General features: G+C 41.8%; 3 protein-coding genes across 6 annotated transcripts in view; 1 reads left to right on the top strand and 2 right to left on the bottom strand.

Annotated features, from left to right (window-relative positions):
- The window catches only part of zbtb45 (zinc finger and BTB domain containing 45), a 33,680-nt gene extending 14,287 nt beyond the window's left edge, over positions 1-19,393 (top strand). For 2 of the 4 annotated variants that reach the window (XM_046047434.1, XM_046047388.1), the window contains exon 7: positions 18,504-19,393. In XM_046047434.1, the coding sequence (XP_045903390.1) occupies positions 18,504-18,538 (35 nt within the window). In that variant the 3' untranslated portion in view covers positions 18,539-19,393. Of the gene's footprint in view, positions 1-16,374; positions 18,089-18,503 lie in introns of those variants that run through there. The other 2 variants (XM_046047425.1, XM_046047397.1) reach the window with 1 other exon arrangement.
- On the bottom strand, positions 1,363-4,004 carry zgc:112001 (uncharacterized protein LOC550384 homolog). Its single transcript, XM_046047670.1, has one exon. The coding sequence runs from the start codon at positions 3,782-3,784 to the stop codon at positions 2,888-2,890; it is 897 nt and encodes a 298-aa protein (XP_045903626.1). The 5' UTR covers positions 3,785-4,004; the 3' UTR covers positions 1,363-2,887.
- A 253-nt stretch (positions 19,394-19,646) lies between the features above and the next one.
- dla (deltaA) lies at positions 19,647-25,270 on the bottom strand. The gene is made up of 11 exons (XM_046028880.1): positions 25,217-25,270; positions 24,788-25,117; positions 24,452-24,512; positions 24,097-24,354; positions 23,072-23,132; positions 22,833-22,963; positions 21,998-22,167; positions 21,566-21,782; positions 20,658-21,438; positions 20,458-20,566; positions 19,647-20,348 (listed from the first exon to the last, which is right to left on the bottom strand). The coding sequence occupies exons 1-11, from the start codon at positions 25,268-25,270 to the stop codon at positions 20,343-20,345; spliced, it is 2,178 nt and encodes a 725-aa protein (XP_045884836.1). The 3' UTR covers positions 19,647-20,342.
- Positions 25,271-27,916: the final 2,646 nt, after the last annotated feature.

The raw sequence follows: 27,916 nt of genomic DNA on the forward strand, positions 1-27,916 counted from the left end.
GGAGAGCTTGCAAAATAGCAGGGTGTTCAAATACTTATTTTCCTCACTGTATATATTTGAGCTGCTATTGTAGCAGAAGTAGATGCATCATACATTTTTTAAGGTTTTGAAAATGATGTCTTCATTTCTGACATGTATGCTAGCATTTGTAAATAACACAAAAAATATCCATAGTTTTGGTTTTGGGTAAGCTTGTATGTAAAGAAAAACATAGCATGAAATGGGTTAATTGACTGCATATTCTGTGTAAACAACATGAATTGTTAATTATATGGTGCTGCTTTCAGATCTGTTTCTCCTGTAGATCAACTTTTCTCATGTAATATCATCCATTCTGAGGCAACACCTATGCAGGCATGATTTAGTCTTTCCTCCTCTTTTGTCATGTTCACAGGGAAAACTTGGCAAAAAAGAAACTGTGTCAAAGAGATGTGGTCATTTTAAAATCAATCAATTTAATTAAAAGTTAAAAGTTTTGATAGCTTGTAAACATGTGTAAAATAGAGTGTAAATACACGGAGGTTTGATGTGGAGGGTGAGTTTGAGTGACAAAACAGTTCATGGATGTTGAAAGAATTCAGTCATTCAACGCATTTTGTGTAAAGAAATGAAAGGTGGCCCACAGTTTCTTCCACATCGACTGCTGCTGTGCTGTGTGTGTGAAGAGTTTTGAAAAAGGGAACGTACACCGGCGGATTAACCCCAAATCTCTGCGATTAGTCATAAATTCACATGAAAGCAACTCTGATATTCTCTGAGATTATGCGCAGCTGGGTAACCAGCTAGCTCTAAGGCCAAAGTGAATTGTTAATTGTTAAATTTATGAGAAGAAAACCCTCAGATATTCTGTGATAATACAGTCATACATTTGTGAGAAAACTCTGTTGTTCCTCCTGATGATTTTGAATGATTACTGTGAATGCTCTAACTAATAAATGTAATTAAATAACGCTTTGTTTGTGATAAGAGATTAATTTAGTTTAGCACCCTGGCTAGTCCCATGTTCTCCAGACACTGTGGATTTTTTCTCTCCCCCTGAGCGCCAGAGCAGCAGTCTGTCTGTGTTCAACCTCCTGATTTAAAAATGAAGCACTGCCCTACCCTAATGCTGAATATGGCCGGCCCTTTCTTCATTATAATCCTACCACAACAATTCACTTTACCCTTGGACTTTGCTAGTTCTACAGCTGGGCTTAATCTCAGAGCTTTTTCTTCCAAATGCATGACTTTATAATGTCCGGGAATATTTTTGTTTTTTTCTCTGAATATTACCTCCCTCCTCCAGCAATTGTAAAAAACAACAACAGAGAAACTCCAGCTGTCTCATGGGGATTAACTCCAAAATGAACCATCACACACCAGTAAGTTCATAAATATGATTTAATAGTTAATGATTATTAAGTAAAAAGTGCAGCAGTTTGATTATCATTCCCCTGTGGATCTTTAAATTCCATCGTATCTGCTCATCAGAGAGCTGTTTGACATTTGGTACACTTCCTGTTACACTTCAAATTAATATTCACCTGTAAATGCATTATTCACACTGTATTAGTCAAACTTTTTCTTTGGAAATCACCGGTCTCCTGGTTAAACAAATATTTAGTTAGGGATGTGGGGTAAGTACTGTTGTGAGGCAGGCACTCGACACTCACTCCTGGGAAGTCTCCTGATAATATAGCAGTACACCTTCTATGAATAATATCAGTCAAACCAATTAAATACCAAGAGTGTGTTACCCAGAGAGGCATTTAGTCAGTGCATGGCAGGTCCGCAAGAATGTACAAATGTATTTACAGCAAGGCTGGATAACCAACCGGGCACAGTGGCCATCTGTCCACTGATCCGCCTGGGGGCCAAATTACTGAGCACTACAAACACAATGCATAGAAAGTGGGAGAGAGGTCAAGTGGGGTCCACAGCCCGTTTGCCCTGGGTCCCCCCCTCGTGGGTTAATCCAGCACTTGTTTACATTTACTTGGGCTAACTAAACCTATTCTAATAACTGTTACAGAAATGTGTCACTATTTATGCAATAGTTGGTACAGATTTACATCATTTGTTCCAGGAAGCTTTCGAGAAGTTGAAATTATTAGGATTATGATGCACTACAAATTTAAAGTAAAACCTTCTAAAGACTAGGCTGTTGTATGAGCGGCCTCAGTGGAAAGAGTTAGCTCAGCTGTCAGACTGAGGGTCTGGCAGAAGGTTCAGGAAAAAAAGGCTGGACCTTAGGGTAAGGCTTTAATTTCTTTTGTCAAACTCCAAAGTTAAGAATAAACTTTCATACTCAACACTATGTCCCCGTGGTTGCTGTCTGCCATCGTTAGCCATTTCTTGTGGAGACATTGTAGGTCAGGTGATAAAGAACAGCAGACATTAACAAATCCATGGAGTCAAGAAAGCCAGAAAAGTCATCACATGATCTATAAGATCACTTTCCTCTGCATTACTGTTAAATACAAGCCAAATAAATTAACATCAACCATAAAACAGTTCATTCAAACTGTCCCCGGGTTGGTCAACTCCTCTTATAGCCTATTACACAGTAGCTTAAATAGCAGTAGTAGAAGTAACACTTTAGAATGAGGTTAGACAAATAAATTCATTTTTAGTTCTTGAATGCGTGTAAAATTAATATGGCTGTTTATTTCCTAGTCTCCCCACTGCTGGCTACCCTTCTAACCAGTTCCACCAGCGGGCTAACACCATGATAAAAGTCACATCTTTATCTTCAGATGAGATTCATCCATTTGTTCCCTGACAGTGTTTATTTGTGCAGCCCTATAATGTAAAGTGTTACCGCTTTATGGCTATACAGGCTCTCCCACACACCCCATGCTAAAACACATCAGTTTTCATACAGTGGAGCATGCAGCATATCACAACGTCACTGATGCTGCACCACCCTCGGCCTGTCCCGCTGGGTCACAGGCAGACCCGGCGGTTTGAGGGAGGAGGGGATGGGCAGCTCGTGCAGGCTGTCCGGGAAGGTCGCAGGGCTCAGCTGCTTCAGGATAGTCTGCATAGCGGTGAGGACCAGCGGGGCCGGGCTTCTTCCTGCCAGGTACTTGTAGGTCTCCTCGCCCAGCACCTCGCTCCAGCGCTCCGGCTCTCTGTCCAGAGCTCCTTTCATTTTAAAGTGAACCTTTGGCATGAACATGAGCAGGGTGTCCAGACACCGCCTCCTCTCCCCGCCCTTCACCTCCTTGGGGTCCCTGAGTTTCTCCAGAATGACATCCAGCGGGGTCGCGCCGTTGTGGTCCTGGCAGTGCGGGGACACTCCGCTCCCCAGCAGCATGATAACCGCCTCGGGCCGCAGCAGCTCGCAGGCCAGATGTAAAGGGGTCCTGCCGTCCTCCACGTGAAGACCTGCGGCTCGGTCCGTGTAAGAGGGCGCGCTGGGTACCCGACGAGCCTCCTGTAAGATGAGGCCGAGAATGTAGCGCCTGTCGTAGCGGACAGCCATGGCCAGGTGCGGGGTCGAGGACGGGCAGCAGCAGAAGCGCTCCCCGGGCTTTGCTAGCGCTTGGTCGGTGTACCGGCTGAGCAGGTACTGGGCGTACGCCTGGTGGTCGTGAACTATAGCATAGAGCAACGCCTCCGACGGGGTGTAAATCCTCTGGCTGGCGTCCTCCTCCTGGTAAAAAGTCTCCATCGTCCGCATGTCCTCCAGCATCCAGACCGGCTTCAGGTCCCGCACAGCCCGGTAGAAGAGCAGCGAGAAGGACGTCCGGTGCTTCTCGCTGCTCCGAGCCGCCGAGCTGACGGTTAGTAAAGAGGCCATGGCGACAAGCGAACCCAGTAACCTCTGTCCTCAACGAGTTATAACAGTTACAGCGTCCTTCATCGCGCCGGAGCCGAAGAGTTGCGGACAGAACACCCAAACATCACGTTTACTTCCACAACAGTGAGTGAAGACGACAGGGCGCCACCTGCAAAGCCAGTTAGAGACGTTCCTCCTGAACAGCTGCTGGAGTCCTCTCTGCAGGACCGAACTAGTACGCATGCGCACTATGTATTCATGGCGAGTAAAAAATAACTTTATTGACAACCAGTGTGAAACATTTCCTGACCTGGAGAGAATTAATCATGTAAAAATTTCAAATTATTATTAATTTCATTGTTTATTTGTTCCTTGGAAAAAGGAACCCATGAACCATAAATGGAATGTTCGGGGGGTATACGTGTATGGAATATATATATAAACGTAAACTGTATTGTTTTATTTTATGTTTTCAACTTTATATGTTACCATATTTTAATATAGGCCTACACTTACTAATATGTTGCGTTTGTAGCAGGAAGGAACTACAAATTTCATTTCGTTATGCAGCCTTATGCTGTATAATGACAAGGTTATTTACAATGAATATAAACAACCTTGTAAATAATTCATGGCTTTATTTGTTTGTTTTTTATATTTCACATTAGATACTTGATTTTTTTTTCTTTGACGCTGATTTTTTTGTTTATTAATATATTGTTGTTTCTTTATTGATCCTAAACATAAAATGACTTCTACTACTGACCTATGGCGTGCGCGCACACACATTAAATGAATTCTTTTGTCTTATTTTTTAAGCTTTGGCAGTATTGTTCTTTGACATTTATGCCAATAAAGCAAAATTGAATTGCACTGAATTATAATTAGGGCAGGGATGTGGTCCCTGTCAGAGAGGAGCGTATATTTGGATATCAACTGCTGTGCATTCTGAGACACTGGTATTGTTATTATTCAACTGCATGTTCAGAACTAATCCAGAATGTTTTGGGTTTGACAAAATTAGACATCTGAAAGCGACCTTCGTTCACCAGCAGCCTGTTGCACCAGCAATACTTAAGTTCTACCTTAAGTTAGGGTGCAAAGTCCACACTAAACAATACGTTGAAACTAGTTAGTTTGAGACTTCAGTTGTGTCGATGTTTGGTTGCACCACCGAGACGTAAGGTTCATCTTAGCTACTCTGGCGTCAAGTCCATACTAATCAAAACAGTGTCGCAGAAAATGACGTTTACGCATCTCATGGCCAATCAGTGAACAGCACTATTCTTAACAGAGTTTATTACGGTTTTGTCATCTGTGTCTCTCTCTCTTTCAACGTTTGCAATACTGAAGAGGCTAACGGCTAAAAAAATAGCAACAAACCAACAAAAAGGGACCTATACAAGGAAATAATTATGATTAGGTGATAACTATGAAACCTTAATCTACAGCTAGTCTCACAGTGACATCCAGTGGTAAAACCGTTAACTACAACATAGACGTAATTTAACGGTGCCCGGAACGAACGGTAAAGTATAACGGGCAGATGAAATTGTAACATTATAACTTATATACGGGTAGGAGCCATTATCCCCCTCATATTTCAATATCTATGTTTTTCACGTTCCTTTATTATTTATATTTTTACTCTTTAATCCAATATTTTCTTTGGGTCAGTAATCTACTCTTAATTTCGCAACATTTTCAATTCATACCTTCATAACTTAACCAGTCTGTGATCTGCATTTTGCTTCATTAACCGAAATGAGCTGTCATCCAGGCTGTGTGCGCTCGGGTTACGCAGAAGAGCCCGGTATAATTTGCTCCTCCTGATCCCAGTCACCCCACCTTTCAAAACGATGCGCCATGACAACCACTTATTTTATGGAGGACTTTACACCTATTAAGGACTAGGTGTAAGATTTAAGTTGTAACTTGTGTCTTCGTTGGACGTTCAGCTGGTACAACCCTTAAAACGTTATAGCACGTAAACTCCGACTTAAATTAGAAATTACGTTCAAACTAGGCTAAGTTTGGTGCAACCCAGTACAGTAGAGTATAAAAGACTGCGAGCCAAAGCACGCAGAGTGATTAAGACTACAAAAAAAGAATGCCGGAGAAGATACTGTGGAAAATTAGGGGCAGAGACAGCAGTAGCAGATATATGGCTGGCAGTACATTGTATGTCAGGAAGCAATAGGAAAAAGAAAATGCCAGTTTTAGAGAAGGAGGGCTTGTTTGCTACAAGTAATCTGGATAAAGCAAAACTATGTGACTTCGCTGTGAACTTTAGAGCAGTTCACAGCGGAGCTAACATTGGTGAAGCAGGTATAAGGAAAAGAAATGAGATATTAGAACAAAATCAGGACGAACTTGAGGTAAATCACGATAATTCTGATGTTTGTAACTTACTCTTTTCTAGAAGAATTACACAGGTCAATTGGAAAAGGGAGGAAAACAGCTCCAGGGAAGGGTGGTATTAGCTATGAGATCATTAAGAATCTAAGTGATCTGGTTTTGGAGGAAATCTTGTCCTTAATAAATTACACATGGCAGGAAGGAAAGCTACCTGGCTCATGGAAGCATGCACTGGTGGTCCCAATATTAAAGCCAGGGAAAGATGCTTCAAAGGCAGGATCATACAGGCCCATTGCACTGACATCAGTCCTCTGTAAAATAATGGAAAGGATGGTCACAGACAGATTGGTTTATAAATTAGAGAAGAAGGGATGGTTTACAGCGGTTTACACCAGTACAAAGGGGCTTCCGTAGAGGGAGAAGTAACACGGATGCTGTAATTTCCCTTGATAATGATATTAAGAAAGCAATGGTGAATAAAGAAGTATTAATGGCGGTTTTACTTGATATTGAAAAGGCGTATGACATGCTGCGGAAGGAGGGGCTTGTCCCAAAACTTTATGAGGCTGGAGTCAGATGCTTTACTGGATACAAGATTTCTTGAAGGACAGGAGCATTCAAGTTGCAAATGCATTTTCAGATGGCACAGGTATTGATAATGGAACACCTCAGAGAAGTGTAATAAGTCTAGTCCTTTTAAACATTATGATAAATGATATATTTGAAAGAATTGGGATGATGGGGTCATCTGGAAAAGGGGCAGGAATATCAAACAAATGACGGGGCGAATGCAGGTAGCACTGAACAAGGTAACTAGTTGGGGTGAAAAGTGGGGATTTAAGATCTCAGTAGATAAGTCAAAGCACATAATATTTGGTAATAAGAAAACTGAATGTGGTGGTTTATTTTTGTATGAACAAGCAATTGAGAGGGTAAAAGAATTCAAATTCTTGGGTGTGCACTTGGAGAAAGCAAATAAATAATGTAGTAAACAAGTGTGAAAAAGAGATAAATGTAATGCGTTCCCTCTCAGGTAGTACATGGGGTGCAGGCAGAGATACTCAACTAATGATCTACAGGGCAATGGTAAGGTCTAGACTAGATTATGGTTGTGTATGTCATGGGACAGCAGCTGAAACACATTTAAAAAGGCTGGAAGTAATACAGGAAGACTGAGACTATGTTGTGGGGCCCTTCGTACAACTCCAGTCCCGGCTTTACTGGTAGAGATGGGGGAAATGCCGCTATCAATTCGACGGGAGAAATTGGCAATGCAGTATATTGTTAAGCTATGGGCAAATGAAGGAGAACACCCTACAAATATAGTACTTCTTAATGTATGGGAGTGGGAGTCAGGGAAAAGGAGGAAGGAATGTTTTATATTTAACATCAGTAAAAAGGTGGAGGAACTGGGACTGAGGGAGGTAGGGGTGGCCCCGCAAGTTCACTGGTCAGTTGTACCACTATGGATGCTGCCCACTTTGGGTGCCTGCACATGTTGGGGTGGAAGGGATTGAGGTGGCAGACAGGGCAGCAAAAATGGCTTTGAAAAGAGACATCGAGCTAGCAGTTTGTGTTGGGGTTTCTGAATGTCGGACTGTCATTAAGGAACACATTACAGCAGTGCGGAAGAGGGAGTGGAAAAATGAAACAAGAGGTCGTCACTACTATTCAATGCAAAAAAAAGTAGACAGAGCAGTGCTACTTGGGAAAAAACAGAATACATTCTGTAATCATGACAAGACTGAGAATGGGAACTTACATGGGATCTGGCAAAGATGGGCAAACATGAGGATGGACTCTGTAGAACCTGCAATCAACAACAGACTGTTAAACGTGTTTATGGAATGTCAACAGTACAAAAGGCAAAGAGATCAACTTTACTCTGCGACATCAGGAGCTGGAATACAGACAGTGACAGTGAGAGACATTTTGTATCCTCCTGAGAACCAATCGAGGATAGTGGAAGTCATGGACTTTATATCTGCAACAGGATTACCCCTCTGAGAATGGTGATGCCATGAAACGATACTGAGAATGAACTGTGAGAGGCAGCAATATGCCGCAAGGCATCTAGTCTGCCGGAAAGCCAGAAGAAGAAGAAGAAGATCCACATTCGCCTGCTTTAAATTACTATGACCATAAGGAAGGGAAAAAAATGAGCATGAAATATAATTACTTAATTATTATGGCCAGACAATATATTTACACATAGTTATTGATATTAAATCTTTATATTCAATTTTATAAAACGAGATACTTAATTTTAAGGAAGGTGCACACAATGTCAAAAAGCACAGAATATTCATATAATATGAAACTGGTCATCTTTGATCACAGCCTTCAGTTTGATCACTACTACACACCTCTAAAACAAGACTCCATCTTCCACGGCTGTGAAGCTCTGTTGTGTTGACAGACAGACAGACAGACAGACAGACAGACAGACAGACAGACATGACACTTGGCAAAGCACTAACTAAGGCAGTTGAGTTTTAATATCAACAAGCTTTCTGCAGCAACAGTGGGAACATGGTGAGTTACTCAACATGATGCACTTCTATTAGCAGAACACACGAAGCTGTCGTAAGACCCAATTAACAAGACTTACTTACTAAACTGTCAAAGAAAGTCAAACCTACACCCTGGGACAGATTGTGAGGGGATGGGCCCCTGAGCACAGACAGATAAAAAGGGCCCACACCCCCCTTGACTACTTCCCCTCCCTCTCTATCAGTTACATTCTCCAGCTGCAAAGTTCTCATGTTGGTTGAAAACTGCACCTGGACTTCAGTATGTTTTCCATTCAGGAACTGAACAGAGGTTGTCTAACTCCCTCCCAAAGCTTCCTCCACCAGCAGATCCACTTTGAAACTGGCCATTAATAAAAACCGCAGGTCCTATTTTGTTAAAGCAGTCAAATACACAAACAACTGATCAGGACATACAGTATATAGGCCATACTTGATGGAGCACTTTGGCTTTTGGGATCCGTTTGGACTAGGGGTGCACAATATATTATGACTCAGGACTGTTATCGCAAAATCACGTTGCGCAATATCATATCGAAAATGTCACAGAAAGTGTACAATATTCTGTTCATTTTGTGGAGAGATGCGTCCGTTGAGAGAGAGAGAAATGAAAAAAAGAAAAGTGAGGAAAGTCAGAGGAGCAACTTTACATGTGTTTTTACATATGTTTAAGAACATCAGAATTAATATTTGGATCACAATATTCATAATCAATATCGTTATATCACATTTATATTACAATATAGGGCAACCCTAGTTTGGACCCTGGGTCTGTGACCAATGGACCTATTCAGCAATTTATCCATCCACTAAATGCAATTATTTTCACTGGATATGAATCTAAATCTGCAAGTTTACACGACAGACATTTCCACTTGCTGATGGCGGGAGGTTATCTGCCTGTCAAAAAGAGAACAAGTGACAGTACCAATACAATCTCCAAAAGTTTAAAGGATTAAAAGGATGTGAACATTACTGCCAGTGGTAGCATCAACAACAAAAACAGACGTCATCAGAATCATTTGAAAGATGCTATAATCACATCACAGAAGCTCAGGGGGTTGGTTCATGAGGGGAGTTTTCAGCAGCCTCAAATACATCTACTGATGAGATGAAATGATGAGTTTCATTTTTTTGCTATTCTAAATCAAAAGCTTGGACAAACAGGAAAAGAAGTTTGTTAGGTGGTTTCTTCATTCCCATGTTGTGTGCAGCGGTGGAAAACAATTACTTTACAAGTACTTTAGTTACTACTGTGCAGTTTTAAGGTACTGATTATTTCCATGATCTGCTGCTTTAAACTTCTACTTCACTACATTTCACTACTTTGCAGATAAAGATGTTACATGCAAATGATATCATCAATTTATAAAATATGATGCATTGTTACAGATTGTAAGACCCATGTGTATGTTAAGCTTCACCTCAACCAGCTGTAATACTTAATGTCTTGTCTGATGCACAAGTATCTGCACATGCTGTCCTACTGTCTAAATGTACTTAAAATGTCTTTTACTTGTTTTGTAGTATTTTGATATTGCGGTATTTGCTACTTTTACTTTACATATATGCTTTCTAACACTGTTTTTCTGTTTAGAGATGTTCAAAGTTATTGGTTATGAAATTCCACATCCAAAAGAACATGAACAAGACCTGCAAATCCACTAAAACAGTATGTGCCTATTAAAGATGGAGATAACAATAGTCTCTACAAGACGTAAATTGTCTGTTACGCTGTCATTGTTACGTGTTTCAGCACAAACTGGTACTGCTACGGTGTGCTCTCACCACAGGACGGTATTTAAAGCTTTGGTGTTGTGTAGTAATCATCTTTGGCCACACTGAGGGGGTAGTGATCTACTGAAGGAGGACTTCAACTGTATTGTAGTCTGAATGACCTCCAAAACGGGGATATAATATATTTCCTCATAAATAAATAAGGAAAACACATTAATGCAGGTTTAAATGCACCTACATTGGATTACTCTTATTGATAAACCTGACAAAATGACGAAATGGCTGGCGTAACTGTGATGATAATAAACAGCCACCGTTTTTTCTTTTAGTCCTATTAATAATAACCAAATATTAGCCCCAAAATGTCCCTTCAAAGCTACAGTATAGGTGAGGTTCTGTTATTTTAGTTACTGTAGTTGGGAACAATGTGGAAAGTAAAGTGCCTGCACCACTCATAACAGAAAGTATAAAGCTGAATCAATTCATTGAGGACAGACATGAAAAACAGAGCATCAACAAACAGCATGACTATAAAACTGAGCTTGAAGGTCCAAGCTTGATCTTGAAAACAGCAGGTCCAACATATTTCTTGTTTCAAAAAGCTTTTTAACACACATCTCTTGGCCTTCCTCAGTTGGAGTTGCCTTCCACTGTGAGGAGGTCAAAGATCATCGACTAGGAGTCAGTAGATAACCAGAGAAAGATCAAGGAGGGCCTTCACATCTTCCAACAGAAACAGGGGTTACCATCTCCCATATACAACCACCTGCTATCACATAAAGTTCTACACTTAGCTCAAGTGAGTGCGTCTGAGCACGGCACTGAACAGCCCTGTGCTCCCGTGTCATTACTGTTTAAAAGGAGAAGGCTATAGGAAACATAACACTTTGATAGCTGCAAGTAAACCACACAGTATGTTACAGAGACAACTGTGTGCGCATTATGGCCCTTTTTCTTTTGTAATCCTGTCATCTCATCACGTGTAATCCATGACACTGCAGCCCTGCTGCGCCTCAGCTCTCTACACACAGGATATCTGCCTCATTGCCTACAGCTCTCGGTGCTTGATTTATTTATTTCCCCCCCAGATCTCACACCAAAGCAGAACATGGCTGTGAATGTTTCACATTTCAGCGTGACTGATCATATTGCCACGACTGTTAAGATTCACTTGATTGGAGCTGCAGCCTCTGATCACCTCTGGCTAAGCCTTTGATTGGATTTGCATTTGTTGGGTGGTCAGCGATGCGTTTCAGCGGTGACCACGTCCCTTTTATCCCCAGTAATTACACTTTTCTTATTCTGACCAATTGAATCAAATGTCATAATGAGTTGGCTCAACAAGCACTTTGGCACGCTTTGAAATATAATGTGAGCAGATCTGCATGGGGTCTTGATTTCTATGCAAAGCATTAGTTTAATTATTTGGTGTCTGATGGCCCCCGCTGCTCACAGATGCCAGAGATCATCACTGCGTGTGAAGGTCTGGCTGTGGATACTGATCTGGGAGCAGTGTCTGGGATGACACAAACACCATGGGAGTTTATTTACCCTGGTTGAACCTTTATATCACTCTGTAAATATTACAACATGACATTTATCTTTTAAAGGAAACCTTGAAGGAGCATTTTATTTGGTCAGAAAACAATAGATATATTAAAAATGGATTCCTCTGTTTACAGAAAGCCTGGGAGGCTGAGTGCAGGGACAAAAAGATTGCTGGCCTTAGTGATAAAATGATATGTGTTTACGTCGACCTGACCGGGACCTGTGAGCTGTGAGACTGTTCTGTATCAGGAGCAAAGTGTGACCCTGTCTCCTACCAGCACTCAACATCAGAAACTAGTTTCTTTCCCTAAACTCAACAAAGTAATTTTGTGCCCAAACTGAACCCTAAATTTAAACCAGATTAAGAAACAGTCATATGTATAATTTGTAGTATAGTTAAGTATACAGATACTGTACATGCAGCTTTGCGCATAGCACACTTACACACACATACAGTCACATGCACACATGCTTGCATACGTGCATGTATTGCACATATAGTATACAGTAAACACACAGACAATACACATATACAGTATATGAGATCAGAAAACATGTATAGTTTTGGATGGCGATAACAAATATGTTGTACTTTATTTACTAAATAATTCATCAAAACAGTTGTTTATTAGTTCTTGGCTCTCATTTATGTAGGTGTTGGACATTCTTTTGAATCAGTAAGACTAATACTGTACTCACACACGTCAGTTTCAACATTGTTTCCCCCCAAGCTATCAGACTTTTAAACTCAAATTCATCCTCAGCAGTGCTCCATAGAATATATTTCTGTATACCATTTTATGTAGCAGAAGGAAGTTACAAACTTAATTTCACTTTACAACCTGTTGTAATTTGACAGATATACCTACCTTCTACCAAGTTTAATCTGGAAACAAGATGACACTGACAGGATGATAGTTCAGTGTTTAGTTCTCGCTAGCTTTTCAAAAATCGAAGCGAGAAAACTACTAAAAACTTGCTTTGTTCTTGCTTTGTTTGTTTGTCCGCCATCTTGACCAGTTTTCGTAAGCTGCCACAGCCGCCCTGGTTTATGGGTAATAGGCAGCATCACATCACTATTGATGCTGCCTTCAAAACCGGCCGTTATGGCCTCGCTGTCCTGTTAGACACCTTCTGAGACAGCAGTTTAGCCCGTTTCGAACACAGCCACAAGTGTCCCTGTAACCATAGTAACTCACTCTCACTCCTGCCTGCATGCGCATGGTGAGAGAGGAGAGGGAGAGGCGCTGACTGAGATTACTCTGAACAGCATGCAGGGTAATAAATTTGCCACCAATTTAACAACTTTTGTAAGGGGGGCATAACACATTGAACTTGTAGTAGAGAACAAGAGATGTTCACTGTTTGTATTCCAAATACAATGACTAGATACTGATGGACAAGAGTGCTTAAATTTTAATATTTTGATCCAAATTATTGCTAGGCACAATTCAGTAGTCACTGGATTCTGGTAAGGACTTGATAACAACTTGTCGCCACCTGGTGAAAATAACAAAGGTTTTGCCTGCTCAGATCAATGTTAATGGAGAAACCGGGGCTGGGTTAAATGTGCAATGTTTGCTGAATTTTTACTCATCACTTGTTGAAAATATTTATTTCTTAAACTGCAAATCTTGGAAATTGGCCACGGCACCATGACTCGAGAGCTGTGGAGCCGATTTGAATACGGTATTCGAAAAAGCACATAGTGGGCTTTCACAAACATTTATTTTGTACAAATATTTAAATGATTTGATTTCTGGAGGAAAAATAAACACATCAAATAAAAGCGTGCAGGTCTGGACTCAAATATTGTAAAACAAAACAAATGTGTTCAGTCATGTAAAGTCTGTTCATCTTTCTGGTTAAGACAGGATTGCACTTCAGTGCCAGAGCTGCAATTACAGGGAGTACAGAAATGTCCAGTAGGGAATAGCAAGATATAACAAGCAAAATACAAGAAAATAAAACAAGGTTATCATGGAGCATATAAAAATATAAACAACTGTACAAAATCAAATAAAATACAAGTCTTTAATAAAGTGTCAGTATGTCTGAGTGAGAGAAAAAGTCCTGAGTCTAGTGGTGTCTACTGATCCAGTGGTTACAGAATCAGATGTAGCTCATCCAGCTTGTTCTGTGACCCAGCTTGGTATTGCACCAAAGCTGTGATACCAAGTGGTCAGGTGAAGTAAGTGCAGAAACAGAAAAACAGGAGCTTGTGTTAACCTCAAACACTGCACTCCAGTCTAACCCGGTATTATATTATACATGTTTGTGTCTTATACAGATACACTGTTGTGTAGCAAGCATTCAAGACTTTCACTCACCTTTGTCCACAGTGAAGTGACCAATAAATGTGATTTGATTTGGTGCATGACCATGTTTCTCTGTTGCTGTGTACTCGGGGCTATTATGACTTGGAGGTTAATGATGATGATGATGCTCAGATGACAACAACAACCACTGCAGGCAAGAATTACCTGCAGTAGTCTAGGCTATAAATCTTGTAATTAAATCCATCATTCCTCACAGTAGCCATATACTGCACTGGGAATGCCGATCAGAAACAGCCGGTCTTCACTGTTATCCAGCTCCTCTGGCAGACACATATGACAACAGAGCATTTTGCTCCCTAAGTGACTTGACTGTTTAAGCTTTTCTATTTCCCATTTTGAGTATCATATTTGATGTTGCCCTTTCAATTTCATCTTTACAAGCTTTCAGTTTGAGCATTTCCATTTAAGCTTTCGCATTTTAAAGGTTCAGTGTGTAGTATGTAGGAGGATCTATTGACAGAAACACATAACTATGTTTTCAGTGGTGTATAAAGAGACCTTACAGAATGAACCGTTGTGTGTTTATTACCTTAGAATGAGCCATGTCTATCTACATACACGGTGTGATCTCTTACATGGACATCGCCATGTTGCGCGGCACTTGTTTCTACAGTAGATCCAATTGGACAAATGGCTCTTCAGAGTGCATTTCATCACTGCATTGAATACGTACGACGGAGAAGAAGAAGAAGAAGGAGAAGAAGAAACGTAGTAGTAGTCGACAGGTATATAAGAAGTAAGAAAAGAAGTAAAATGTGGAGAAATGGAGACCCATACATATTATTTAGCACAAGAGCCGACAGTGTAGTGTAGTAAAGTAATAAACTTTGTAATTAGATCATTTTTAATTTTCTGTTTGGACTTTTGATTTAAATTACGACCAAAAATCCTCCTTAAGTGCACAATGGAAGCCTGGATGAAACAAATGTCCATGTGTGACAAAGTAATTAGAGGTCGACCAATATGGTTTTTTTCACGCCGATGCCGATACCGATCTTTTGAAATCCGGGTCGGCCGATGGCCGATTAATGCTGCCGATTTATTTTGGCCGATATTTGGCCGATATTTGCTTGGTTTTTAACCTCTATTTGCACCGAACTGAAGCACCGAACTGAAGCACAGAAATCCGCGTTGATATTCGGTGCGGTAGATAATGGTCGTTAAGGTTCCAGTGCCGTATTAGCACCGGGTCTGTCTGTAGCTACCCGTTAGCAAAGCAAAGCCAGTCTGTCACTAGCCTATAGTGCGTTGGTCTCTTTTTTATTACTTATTTCTCTGCATTGAGTGACAACCCTCTCAAATATAAGACACACAAACAGAACAAATAAAAGTCTCAGATTCACTCTGTAATTGCAAAATTATTGCTTACTTATTGTGACATGATAGCAACTCTTCTGTGATAATGCAACTTCAACTACGATCCAAATTAGCCGAATGTCATGTGTCTTATTCAGGTTTTTTCTCGAAGTTGGCAGTAACATATCAAAAGTTTTTAATTAAATATAAAGGAGTAATAAGAATTGAATCCTTACCGTTAGCTCCTTAGGCACTGGATGAGGTCTGCTGCTCACTCGGCTGGAAAATGACTCTAGCGGCAGCACGCGTCAAACACGTGTTCCACGACAACACTAGGCTGCCCACAGATGCGCCTGTCTAATAATCGGCTTGATATACTTGGATATTGGCCGATGCCGATTATGTTAAAAAATGCCAAATATCGGCCGATTAATCAGTCGACCTCTAGTTTTTATATTAAGGTGTGTATCGGCTGTAGGTGGTGGAAATTTAGGCAAAGACACGCTTGCTGGAAAACCGTAAGTTTTACACAAGTAAAAGTTTTCCCATTTTTGAATATTATATAAAAAATATACCTCTGAATTACGTGAATTGAATGTGAATGAAGCGCAGCGCTATTCAGGAGCAAACCAGGGTGACAAAGAAGGTTGTTGAATGATTCTATGAAGAAGGAAAGTAGTCCGAGCAGAGTAAGACTACAGCAGGGAGGGGAGGGAGGGAGGAGGAGGAGGAGGCGTGATGCACAGCAGTTTGAATGAAATTCACCATCATCCATCAGACAGCTTTGTAACATTTTCCACAGGCGCCACTGATCGGCCCCAGGATCATATACCTCGAACCAGGATGAGCCCCTAACGGCTCGGAGGGACACTATTTTCTCATTTGAAATGTTTGGGAAACATTTCAGCATGTTTTACATACACACATACACACATACACACACACACCTACCTACAATTACCTCGGTGGTCCAAAGACAGGCATTATGCTTCACATCTTTTAAGCTACATCAAACGAAGAAACAGTGAAAACGAAAGCTAAGATAGATCTGTTTACTTTTTGAAAGCTTACTAAAGTACTTCTATGTAAAATTCCTGTACATCGCTATAACACTCAGTTTATTTGTTGCTCATGTGATTCTTTGATGCAGAAATAAGGCAGAACATTTAAAAAAAAAAAAAACTTTTAAAGTGAAAGAGCCATTCAGAGGACGTTAAACTTGGTTGAATAACAATGACAAATCAATGATTTTTATTGGGATTTTTATTGAGTGTTTGTGTTTGTCTTTTGGGGCTGGTTAATAATAATAATAAATGGGAAGTGTTTGTTGCTTAAAAAAAAACAATAAAAGCTTTTCTCGCAGCACTATTAAAAAAACTTTTTAACATTTTAGTAAAACTAAATTAATCATGAAAATGTACAATCACCCCTACATGTTTTGACAAAGTCAAACGTGTGATAATGTTAATTATCACATTAATATTTATTACAATTTGATCTCTATGCACAGTTAAGTTTGCACATCATATTAATTAGACCTAGACGTTGTTGTCCCCTAAAGTATTAGGCCTATGATTGTTTTGGTTTTTTTTTCACCTGAAAGGTGATCTTAAAAAGACCTTATGTGTCGCTTTTTGCTCATTTTCCTTAATGTTTGTCAGTCAAAGCATTATATGATATTCAGTAGTTGACTTGAGCTTTGTAAGAGCTTTTAATCAAGACTTATTTTCATTTAAGAGTGAATCCAGCAAAGACATAGATTCAGATACTCTCTGGCTGGACTTCACTATAAATATTGACATTAAATGTCCCATTTAAATGTGGAAAAACTGCTTATTTACAGGGAGCAGGCCTGTCAGCGTGTGTTCACTGGCCTCTGAACGTTGCAAATTAATTTGCAGACTCAGTAGTTTGTTTCGCCAGCGTTGAGAGTTTTAAGAGAAGCTGGACTGAAACTCCTCCAACTCACTGTTGGTCATAAGCTATATATAAATTTTAACGCCAAACCTTTGGTGCTTTTCTGGAAATATTTACCTCATTTGCCAGTTGCCAGCACCATGCTGTGGCCTGGGTTTGGTAAATAAGCGGTGTTGAGCTGTTTCAGAGGTTTGATCTATCCTCAGCAGTGGAAGTGGTTTTGGTGCATTTTGTCTGAGGCGGACCCTTGTACAGTACTGTAATATGTGTGCTTTGAAGCCATGTCAGCGCATTGTAACGTACTGTGTTATGCCTTTTTTGTTTGTTTTCTTGGGAGGGAAGTTGATAATTGTTTTTCTACATTAATATTTCTTTAACAGAGGTTAAATATGTCAAAAGAAGAAACAGTCATTTTATAAAAGAAAAAAATCACTTGTCATCATAAAATCACATCTTTTATGTATAAAAAAACTAAAGGCATGATTTTAACTTTTTCTGAGAACTTAGATGTTGTACTCAATGAATTAACTGAATTTTAAAAATGAGTGATTTCAAAGATTTCTTTCTCCAAATAAAAAGTCTTATATGGCTTCAGGCCAGCTGCTTGTCAAGCATTTGATTTTTTTTTTTTTTTCTCAAACAACGTTAAAGTGTGTGTACATGTGTGCTGGTGTTTGTACAAATCACAGCCCAGTGCTGTCTGGATATCAAACATAGGGTAAATACTTCCTTCTCAACCGACCTCAAGTGTTTGCCCCTAAAGTTTGATCAAATGATTTGTCTAAATGTGAAATGTTTAAATGTGAAAATAACTTTTCTTTGTTCCTTACATTGTTGATAGATTGTTTTTTGTGTTGCTGCAGCCATACTGACTTTGTCGATATTCATCACTCAACACAAAAGTCCTCTTAGGTGTTCTCTTATCTCAAGATCCCAACAAATGTATCAGGAAGACGATGTAAAAGCTGTCTTTTATTGAAGGCCCATACATATTCTTTTTTTTTTTCTCTGCAGCTTGGGCCTTTGAAGGTCTGGCTGGTCGTGGCTGAACTCTGGCCAGAAGGCATCTGTTACTCAACAACATCTGTTCCTGTTACTCTCTTTCTCCCAGCATGCCGAGGGACATGCAGGCTCTCCCAAGGGTGGCCTTTTGTGTGCCCCATTGTCAATTCCATCATTGTCTGCTGAAGTCTGTTCCCATAATGCCGCAGGGTTATAAACCCCACCAGAGGCCAACTCTACCGGGCTGATGATTTACAGTTATTTGTGTCTAAATACAATCAACGTCTTTGTGGGGCAATTAAGAAAGAAAAGGGAGGGAGATTTAAAGACGTACTTGTAAAAAAGAAAAGGCCATGTTCGATCTAAATGTAGACTGGCAAACTTAAAGTTTATTTTCTCTTTTACCATCATCTCTTTTATCTGCGTTCAGATATGAGAGAACTTACTTACTACTTAAAGTATTAAAAGGAAATTCAGATATTAGTTGTAAAGAAGCAACTAAAGTTATTTTTGGTGGAAACAGAAAGGGTAGAAAACCAAAACCCAGTGTGTTGGATGTCCAGTAGGCGTAACTTTACATTGATCTGAATTTTAGAGCCATGAATTACCTGACTTGTTCTTTAGGAAGAGAAATAGGAGTGGTAAATCTAGCGTGGGGATATTGTTTTTTATGAATAGGCCCCCTCTCCCGTCTCCAGGGAGACACTTTCAACTTCTGGCAGTAGCCAACAGTGTCGGCATAGAAAAGCCCACTATGGGGTCGCCAGGGGAAGACAACAGATGTTACTGATTAACTTTGCTCACAGACCCCTGAAGAAGTGTTTTTCAGAGTGCTTGCAGATGAAAGAAAACAAGTTGGATGCAATTAAAAGTTCACGTTCAGCAATATTTATTTGGAAAAATAGTCTTGGCTAATTCCTTCATTCAAAAACGGTAAAGGAGACAGTAACATAACAATTTGTACAGTACAATCCCTCTTAAATAACATTTTCTTAAAAAAAAGTCCCATTGACCTGAAGTGCCTTTGCAAATATCATCATTAAAGAAAGCAACTTAAATAATCAACACAAACATGACAAATACACAATACAAAATAAAAATAACACAAAACCATTAAATTAACTTAAATTAAATCATAATATTAAATCATAACTTTTTTCTTGTTTTTTCTTTCTTTATTTTACAAAAGGACAATCTGTATCAAAAAGCAACATTTTTTTTATTAAGACAAAGTTTTTATGTCCCCAAAACAACAAAAAAAAATTGAACAATACTATGTCATAAATGGTTTGGAGGGCTTAGGAAAGAAAACGCACTTCAGTTAACACAGTGATCAAGTATACATACAGTCTTCACAGGTGTAGTGATGGGTGCACAGCCCATATGAACAGCCTCATGAAGAACAGGCCAGTATGGCCAAACATCCACCGTTTGATGCAGTTCCTGCGTTCAGCAACGGCGTGTGGGTTAGAGAAAAGGCCTGGGTGCAAATGTTGCAAAAACAAAAATCGTAGCATCGCACGTTATTGCCACGAGACAGTGTCCGTTTATATTTAATTTTTTACCCCCACTCCTCTATAAAAGGCAGACAGAACAGAAAGCTAAGTGGCAGTTTACTTTCAACCGTAAACTTTTTATTTTTTGCCCCGCCAGTTCCTATCCCACAGGCCGCCGCTGCCTGCGCTTAGTTTCCAGTAGAGAACCAGCTCACTCTGAATATCAGTTAAACGTCTCAGTATCAGCAGCAGTCTCAAGGCGGGACACCTCCCCCTAGGGTTAGAGCAGCATCTGAAGGAGTATAAAAACTCTCCCATAGAGCAAATAAGCAACGGGCAGCCCATTGGTGGCTCGTTACACCTGTAGAGACACAAAAAGACAAAAATCATTAGTGTTTGTTGGCTGAATGACCACAGACAGACGTCTTTTTACACCGAAAGGTAAAACAAAGTAAAATACAAAAACTCACCTCAGTTGCAATAATACATTCGTCCTTTTCCTCTGACATCACAAACACAGATTTGTACTTGGTGTCCGCACATGCAGACATTTCTGGGGCTTTCTTTTCTGATGCATCGCTTTAGGAAAGACAGAAACATGGTTAGTTTCATCAATCTGATAGCCTCAATGTTGCATTTTGTTTAAGACTGTCCAGTAACAAATGTTTACCATTTTAAACGTTTGCTGCGTTTCTCCTCAAACTCAAACGAGTCCAGGGATTGGCACTTGTCCTCGCAGGCCGCCTCCAGCATGGCCTCTTTAGCCGCCTGCTCATAGTTGACCTCGTGTACGAGGTTGTAGTCTGCAGGCGGATGGCGGCTCTTGTAGCTGCTCCTCTCTGGTGAAGATCCTTCATCAGGGTCACTGCTGCAGAAGTCCATCTTCTTGTTGATATTTTTTACGCCTGGTGTCGGCATCACACTGACTGCCAGGTCCCTGTCACTGCGGTGACAGTTGTTAGTCAGGTTGTTTATTGTCTCTCCCTCGCAGGCGGTTTCTACTTGACCGCCGCGCTGGGCTTTTGATCGGAAAAATCCAACAAGTACAGCGCATCCTGCCAGCAGCAGCAGCACCAGGGCCACACCGGACCCGATGGCCATCCAGGGCACTTCTGACCCGCGCATCGCAGCGTGCTCTGGAAGCAAGAACTGGCAGTTTCTGCCACCGTAGCCAGGGACACATGCGCACACGTAGCGGTTGTTTCTCTCGTGGCAAGTGGCGCCGTTGTGGCAAGGGTTGTGTTCACAGCGGCTGATGGGTGAGCTGCAGTTGCGGCCAGTGTATCCCGGTGGACAGGTGCAGGTGTACCCGTTAAGACCTTCCTGGCACGTCCCGCCGTTTTGGCAAGGATACATAGAGCACTCGTCGCCAGTGTGGTCACAGTTCATGCCAGTGAAACCATCTGGGCACTGACACAGGTATGAGTTGACAAGATCCACACAACGTGCACCTGAGAACAGAGATAAGGAGTGGCATAAATGTTTGATCTGAACACTGGAATGACATATTTCATCTTTTGTTTGGAGTAAATACAATTTCTATGGGATTACACAGTCTGCGTGGTCAGTCACTCTTACCATTGGAGCAGGGGCTGGAGGTGCAATGGTCGATCTTCTTCTCGCAGTTGAACCCTGCGTATCCTGTGGGGCACTGGCAGAAGTAGCCTCCGTCAGGGTTGTCAGCACAGCGGCCTCCATTGGAACATGGGCCGTCAGCACACGTCATGGCACTCAGCTCGCAGTTGTTGCCATAGAAACCGTGAGGGCAAGTGCAGGTGTATGTGTTTTCCAAATCCTGTGAGGAAAAAATAGAACAGGCTTGAGATGTGTCTGCAGCTGCTACAAACCCTTTTCAATCTGAAAATCCTGCATGCTGTATCTGTTTGATTGTTTTATAATGTGACAAATGTGCCAGGTCACATTTATACATCGCTGGCACCGAGCAGCAGTTCACAGGATGTCCTGCTATTCTCATTCTAAGATCATTTAAGAAGGCCAAACAACACTTACAGTGCAGCTTCCTCCGTTGCGACAGGGGTTTCCAGCGCATTCGCTGACCTGGATCTCACAGCTGGCCCCAGTGAAGCCGGGCTTGCAGGAACAGGTGTAGCTGCCCTGACCAGTGTTGCTACAAGTGGCTCCATTCATGCAGGGCTTGTGGTGAGTGCAGTAGTTGAGATCTGGAAAGACACAGCAGCACATGTGGATTAGCCACAGCACAACACATGGCATGACAACAGCAGCAGTGACAGAATGTCTTTTTGTCCTCTGGCACACTTGACTCTTTCTCTTCTTCCAGTGTTTTTTTGTTTCCTGTGGCCGGCCTCCTGTCCTTGCTGTTCATCTCGAGACAACTGCTGCTCTACTCTCTCAGTGTTTGCGCCTTTTATGTTGGTATCTTGATTCCTTACTTTGTTCCTCTCCTATCGGCCTCTGTACAGACTTTACTAAGCAGTATTCAGTGATGACAGACCACAGAAGTGACATTATGCAAAGATTGTAAAAATTGGCCTCAAGAACACTTTGTCCACTTTCTATCTCCTATTTTTCTCTTCCCAGTAAGTGTGGCAACTTACAACTGAGTTAAACCCAGAACCACTGATTTAGCTGAAGTGAGTTTTAGAATTTCTGTTTAATCAGCATTTCAATGAATATTTTCCAAACGGGGCCTGCTTCATCATGTTGAATCTCGAGTTTTATGTAACTTCTAAAAAACTCACTTTTAACTTTTAACACCCAGACGTCTTTCGACCAGCAAATCACCCTCAGTGCTTTCTGGTTCCTTTCCTTCCTGTCTCTCCTCATCACTCCTTAACCTCCAACTCTCACCACATTCTCTCCTCACCTTGGTTGCAGAAGAGTCCCCCCCAGCCCTCCTGACAGTTGCACTGCCAGGGCTGCTGGCAGGTCCCGTGGAGGCAGCCTGGGTAACGAATGCACTCGTCGCAGTAGCGGCCTTTGAATCCCACTCTGCACCTGTTGTTGTCCAATTAGGAGGAAACACCGGTCAGTCCACTCACATTACTTAATACGTCCCACTAATTAATTAATTAATGCCCCAGTGAACTGGTGGGGAACACTTACTTGCACTCTCCAGGTTTCTCGCAGAAGCCGTGCTCTTCATCGCAGCCTGGCAGGCAGATCGCTGTACAGGAAGAGAAAGAAACACACTTTTTAGACACTTTGAAAAACAATTAAAATACAGGATCTTTATTATGTTTTGCTCTTGAACATATAAAACGTATCACCTAAATCCCAACAAAGTCTTTAAAGTAAGAGAAAAGGTGTCCTCCTAAACCAATTAGCTGTTACCTTAAACTCAATCTCCTGATCACCATGGAAGAATTTTCTGCTTAACATAGTGCTGAGACAAAGGAGGGAGTGTGTGAATGTGTGTTTCTCAGAGAGTGTACACACACTCACACAGACCCCCTCCACCCTCTTTTTTTCTTCTTCGCTGCGGGTCAAAACTCTTTTATTCATTCTGTGCTCTCTCACTCTCTGTCACACACACACACACACACACACACTCCCCTTAATGTCTCGGATTGGGACAGATAAGAGTGGACAGCTGGCGAGTGTGTTGCCAGTGCGCGACAGCTGCTCCATTGTCTCCTCTCTGCCGGCAGCTGCCCACTTCAAACAATACCTCCCCCGCCTCGACCAATCAGCGCCCGACCCACTCCGAGAGTAACGAATCGGAAGGTAGCATGTAAATTTATGGCACGCGTGAGATTATTCCCAAAAACTTTCCTTAGAATAAATCAAGTGGTCGTGTGTGTGTGTGCGCGCGTGTGAGGAAAAGGAGGGGTGCGTGTGGTGTTTACGCACAAGTTACCTTCTAACGGCACTCAGAGGATCTAATTACAGAACTAACATAGAAATGAACTTTTTGTACTTTACATTTACAACAAATAATACTCATAGGTTTTCCTATATGTTAATATTAATTCTAGAGCCACTTTATAGTGTTATATCTCAAGTGATGTCCTCTGCATCCAATGTGAGCGTGTATTGTGTCATAAAATATATTTAAGTTTCCGGCAACTCACACACACACTTCTGTAGCCTAAATGCTTCCATTACAAAAACAAAGTCTTGCTACTCACGTTCAGTGCAGTACTGTCCCTTCCACCCGGAGTCGCACACAATCTCCCCGCGCTCTCCACAGGTGAAGTGGCCGAAGGCGTCGTCTCTCGGCCGGCAGAACACCGAGCAGCCGTCTCCGTAGTAGTGTTCATCGCACACAAAGCGGTACGAGTACTTGAGCTCCGTCCTGCCGCCGGTGTGCAGATCCTGAGACCAGTCCTCTCCCACCGTTAGGTGCCTCTGGGTGATCATGGTGCTGATAACGCGGTCTGGATTTTCTAATGTGCACACGTGGAGGTAGAAAGTGAGGGGTTATGGGATGGAAACGCGCCTGATGTGATAAAAATTGAAAAGGGAAGAGTGTTTATTTCCTACCTGTGGAGAGGTCGTCTTTGGAGTCTGTGTGTAATGCCTCAATGATCAGCGAGAAGGTCCCCTGGGAACACAAATGGCTTCATGAGACAGGTGGCCAGCGGAGATGTGGTGATAACATCAAGCGATTGTGCCGTACACTCATTGTGCTGAATGCAAACCGCCTAACCTGATCCGGTGAAACTAAATACCTGTAAACTTTGTGCGCTCTCCGCCCTTACATTGTGGTCAGAAATCGTCCCGCTGCGCGTTTTTACGCACGGATTTACAAAAGAAATGGCGCGATTTCGCTGCCTTCACTTCTACTGTAGTGAAATAGACATGAATGTCTGTACTTACCGGCCACGTGAAGCCGAAGTTAATCTTGATGGGGTTAGAGAATGAATTCTCTGGGATGACATCGGGGACCTGGAATGAGTTGGAGCCGAGCACTGGCGTCACGGCGCCGCCGTAGGTGCACGGAGGCTCCGGGGAGGCGTTGGGCTGGTAGTGCTTGAGACAGATCCTGAAGAAGGTTTGACATTCGCACTGCTGCTGGAAAGACGAGGTCAGACCTCCCTTGCAGCAGTTTTTGTTGCCCTGTACCCCCTTCTTGTTTAGGAACTCTTGCAACTTCAGCTCAAAAACTCCCGAACAAAACCCCTGCGGACGAAAGCAACTCATCATTAACTATACAGACAGTACCGCTGGTGTATGAGTGTGTGGGAGGGTGAGAGAGGGGGGAGTGATGGGTCATTGTTTGGAAGAAATAGAGATTCAGTAGCTTACCTGGCACAGCAACATGGACATGACGGTAAGAGTCAACAGGATGGCGCGCCCCATATTTAATAAATACATAATAAATAATAAATAAATAAAGTAAAAAGTCTCGGGGCTCTGCTTGTCCTCAGGGTGCCTCCTCCTGTTCAATCCCTCTGAGGAAGATGCATTGAGCACGTTTCTGTCGCCTCACGGGGTTTTCTCATCAACTGCTGCTGCTGTCAGCCACGCTACTCTCATTCATGTCCAGAGGAACAAAAAAGGATAAATCCCAAACCTTCAAAATAAAAATAAAATCACACAACAAGATATGTGAACTTGAGCGACTGCGCAGTGAGGAATAACAATCAGACAAGTCCTCCAGTTCCGTTGTAAAATATTAATCCAATGCGTAAAGAGAAAAAGATGGTTTCCTTGTTTTGTTTTGTGAAGAAAGTGACAAATTTTAGGAAGTAGCTTTTTGTGTGAAGGTCTTGGTCTAACCCAAGGACAGATTTGTCACTGGTCCAACATGCTTACTTCTTCCTCCTAATGTCTTTCTTCACTGTGAACTGTGCGTCTGTCTCCAGCCAAGGCCGCCTGCAGCCTGTTATATACGGCCTGACACATGCTATGGTAATAACATGCAAATGGACCCCTCCTCCGCCTCCTCCCCGACTTCACCTCCCAATCTGGCCCGGGTCTTCACAATGGGATCCCATGCAAGTACCCCAACAGCCTCTTTTTACCCCTGAAGCACATACAGCGTAAATATCGTAGCCCCAAATGGAGATGTGAAAGTATTTCGACCAAATAAGAAGTGAAACTTAGAAAGAAAGCCGTGTGACTCCCACATGTTGAGGAAAAGACTCACATAAGCTGTTGATGAAAATGGATAAATAATGTGGTTTCAACCTTCTTTAAAGTGAACAGAATCTTTCAGCATGCCTAATTTAATTCTCAGGTTGAAGAGATCATCTATATAGGGGGTAACCCTAAAATCTACAGGAACAGGAGGATATCAGATTTACTTTTTGTTTACTTTAGTGTCGATTGGGAATCAGAAATGGGTTTCATATCAGTTAAATGATTCGAGTGTTTCAGTCGAATCTCTGTAGAAACAAGAAGCACTGAACTAAAATCAAAGAGTTTTGAACAACCTACACATGCCAAATTTCCTTCTCACGGGTTGTTAATGGCATGTGGTTGAATTGATCCCTCCAGCTGTTACCTCATTGGACAAACTTCTTTGTTTTCTTTTTTTTTTTCGTCTTAAGATGTGCCAAACCAAACCAACCCAAAAAAATACAAATGTGAAGAGAAAAGAGAGAGAGAAAAATGTTTCTTGGTCAGACCCTGACTCAGTTAATTGTTAACACCCCTCCTTCTCATTCTCCTCTTCCTTCCTCTTGCCTTGTCTGCTCACCCTCTAAATTTAGGTATTTCTGGTTCTGGGAAGAATTTGATGCTTTGAATCGACTCAAAGACTAAAGAAAACATTCCTTGGCAGAGCTGTGTGGTGAGGTAAATGACTTGAGGGGCTGGACTCCTGCTTTTCCATTTTGCTGTCCCCTTCTTCTCATTCTTTGGGATAAGATTAAAAAAAACGCGTGTGTGCATGTATATAAATGTGTGTGTGTGAGTGTGTGCGCGCGCGCGCAAGCGCGCGTGCATCGGAGTCGCTCGCGTGGCCAACATGAGGGGGAACTTTTGTTATTGTGTGTGTGGTGAAGGAATAAGTTTGCTCTCTCTCCCCCCTCAGCTGTATGGTAATTCGGCCAGCACCTGCTCTCCCCTCAATAACAGCGTGCGCGCGCCTCCCTTGGCTGAGCGCGCGCCCACACGTCCTATACACAATACTCTCTCCCCTCCCTCCAAACACACTTTTCACTTCACATCAAAGGAAATAACCGGACAAATATCGCATACATTTGCTTTTTCTTCTTCTATTTTTCTTTAAATATTGACCAAATCGCGAGGAGGGAAAAACATAGGCCGACGTGGGCCATTATTTAACTATTTGTGCCTCGGTGTGGTGTGTGCACATGCATTTACGCGCGCGTGTGATTAAGGAGCTGGAGGTGGGGGTTGTTTCTTAATTAGGTCGTTCATTAGAAGTGTGATTTTTCTGCTGCATAATGGGGCCAATAGCAAGCTGCACGCGCGGGCTACCGTACCGTGCACGTACATTACGTCACTGTGTTCAGATATGCACATCACGGCTGCTGTTTTCTGGCGTCTCGCCGGTGTCCGTTACCTGCTGCTGTGATCCGTCTTCCACACCGCGGCTGTCGTGGGAGGCGGTCAGCCCCTCCTCCCCCCACAACGTGACATGCTTTCCCTTTCTCATCCAAATTACCTTCACTTCTCATGTCACAAAACATGGTTGATGTGTCCGTAGTTACTTATTACCTCTAATCAATGGCAGCAGCATCCAAACAAAGTCCTCCTCCATTAATAAACCTGTCCATCTCTCCTTTCACACCGGGCTATTTTTCAAACCAAACCCCGGCTCAACCGTGACCATCACAATTAACCTCTGATAGAGACAAAAACATCAATTATATTTTCACTCAGGGAAAGAAGAGACTTCTTTAGAAGGGAGATAGTCTGAAATGTTTTACAGCTTCCATAGAGTTATCTATAGAGCATCTCTCAGCTTGGTGCCGCTCTGAACCTTTAAAATAACTGAACTTTTAATACCCAGAAAGTAAAATCATGATGAGCTGC

This window comes from Micropterus dolomieu, linkage group LG01 (genome assembly GCF_021292245.1).
Source record: "Micropterus dolomieu isolate WLL.071019.BEF.003 ecotype Adirondacks linkage group LG01, ASM2129224v1, whole genome shotgun sequence".
NCBI lineage: Eukaryota > Metazoa > Chordata > Actinopteri > Centrarchiformes > Centrarchidae > Micropterus > Micropterus dolomieu.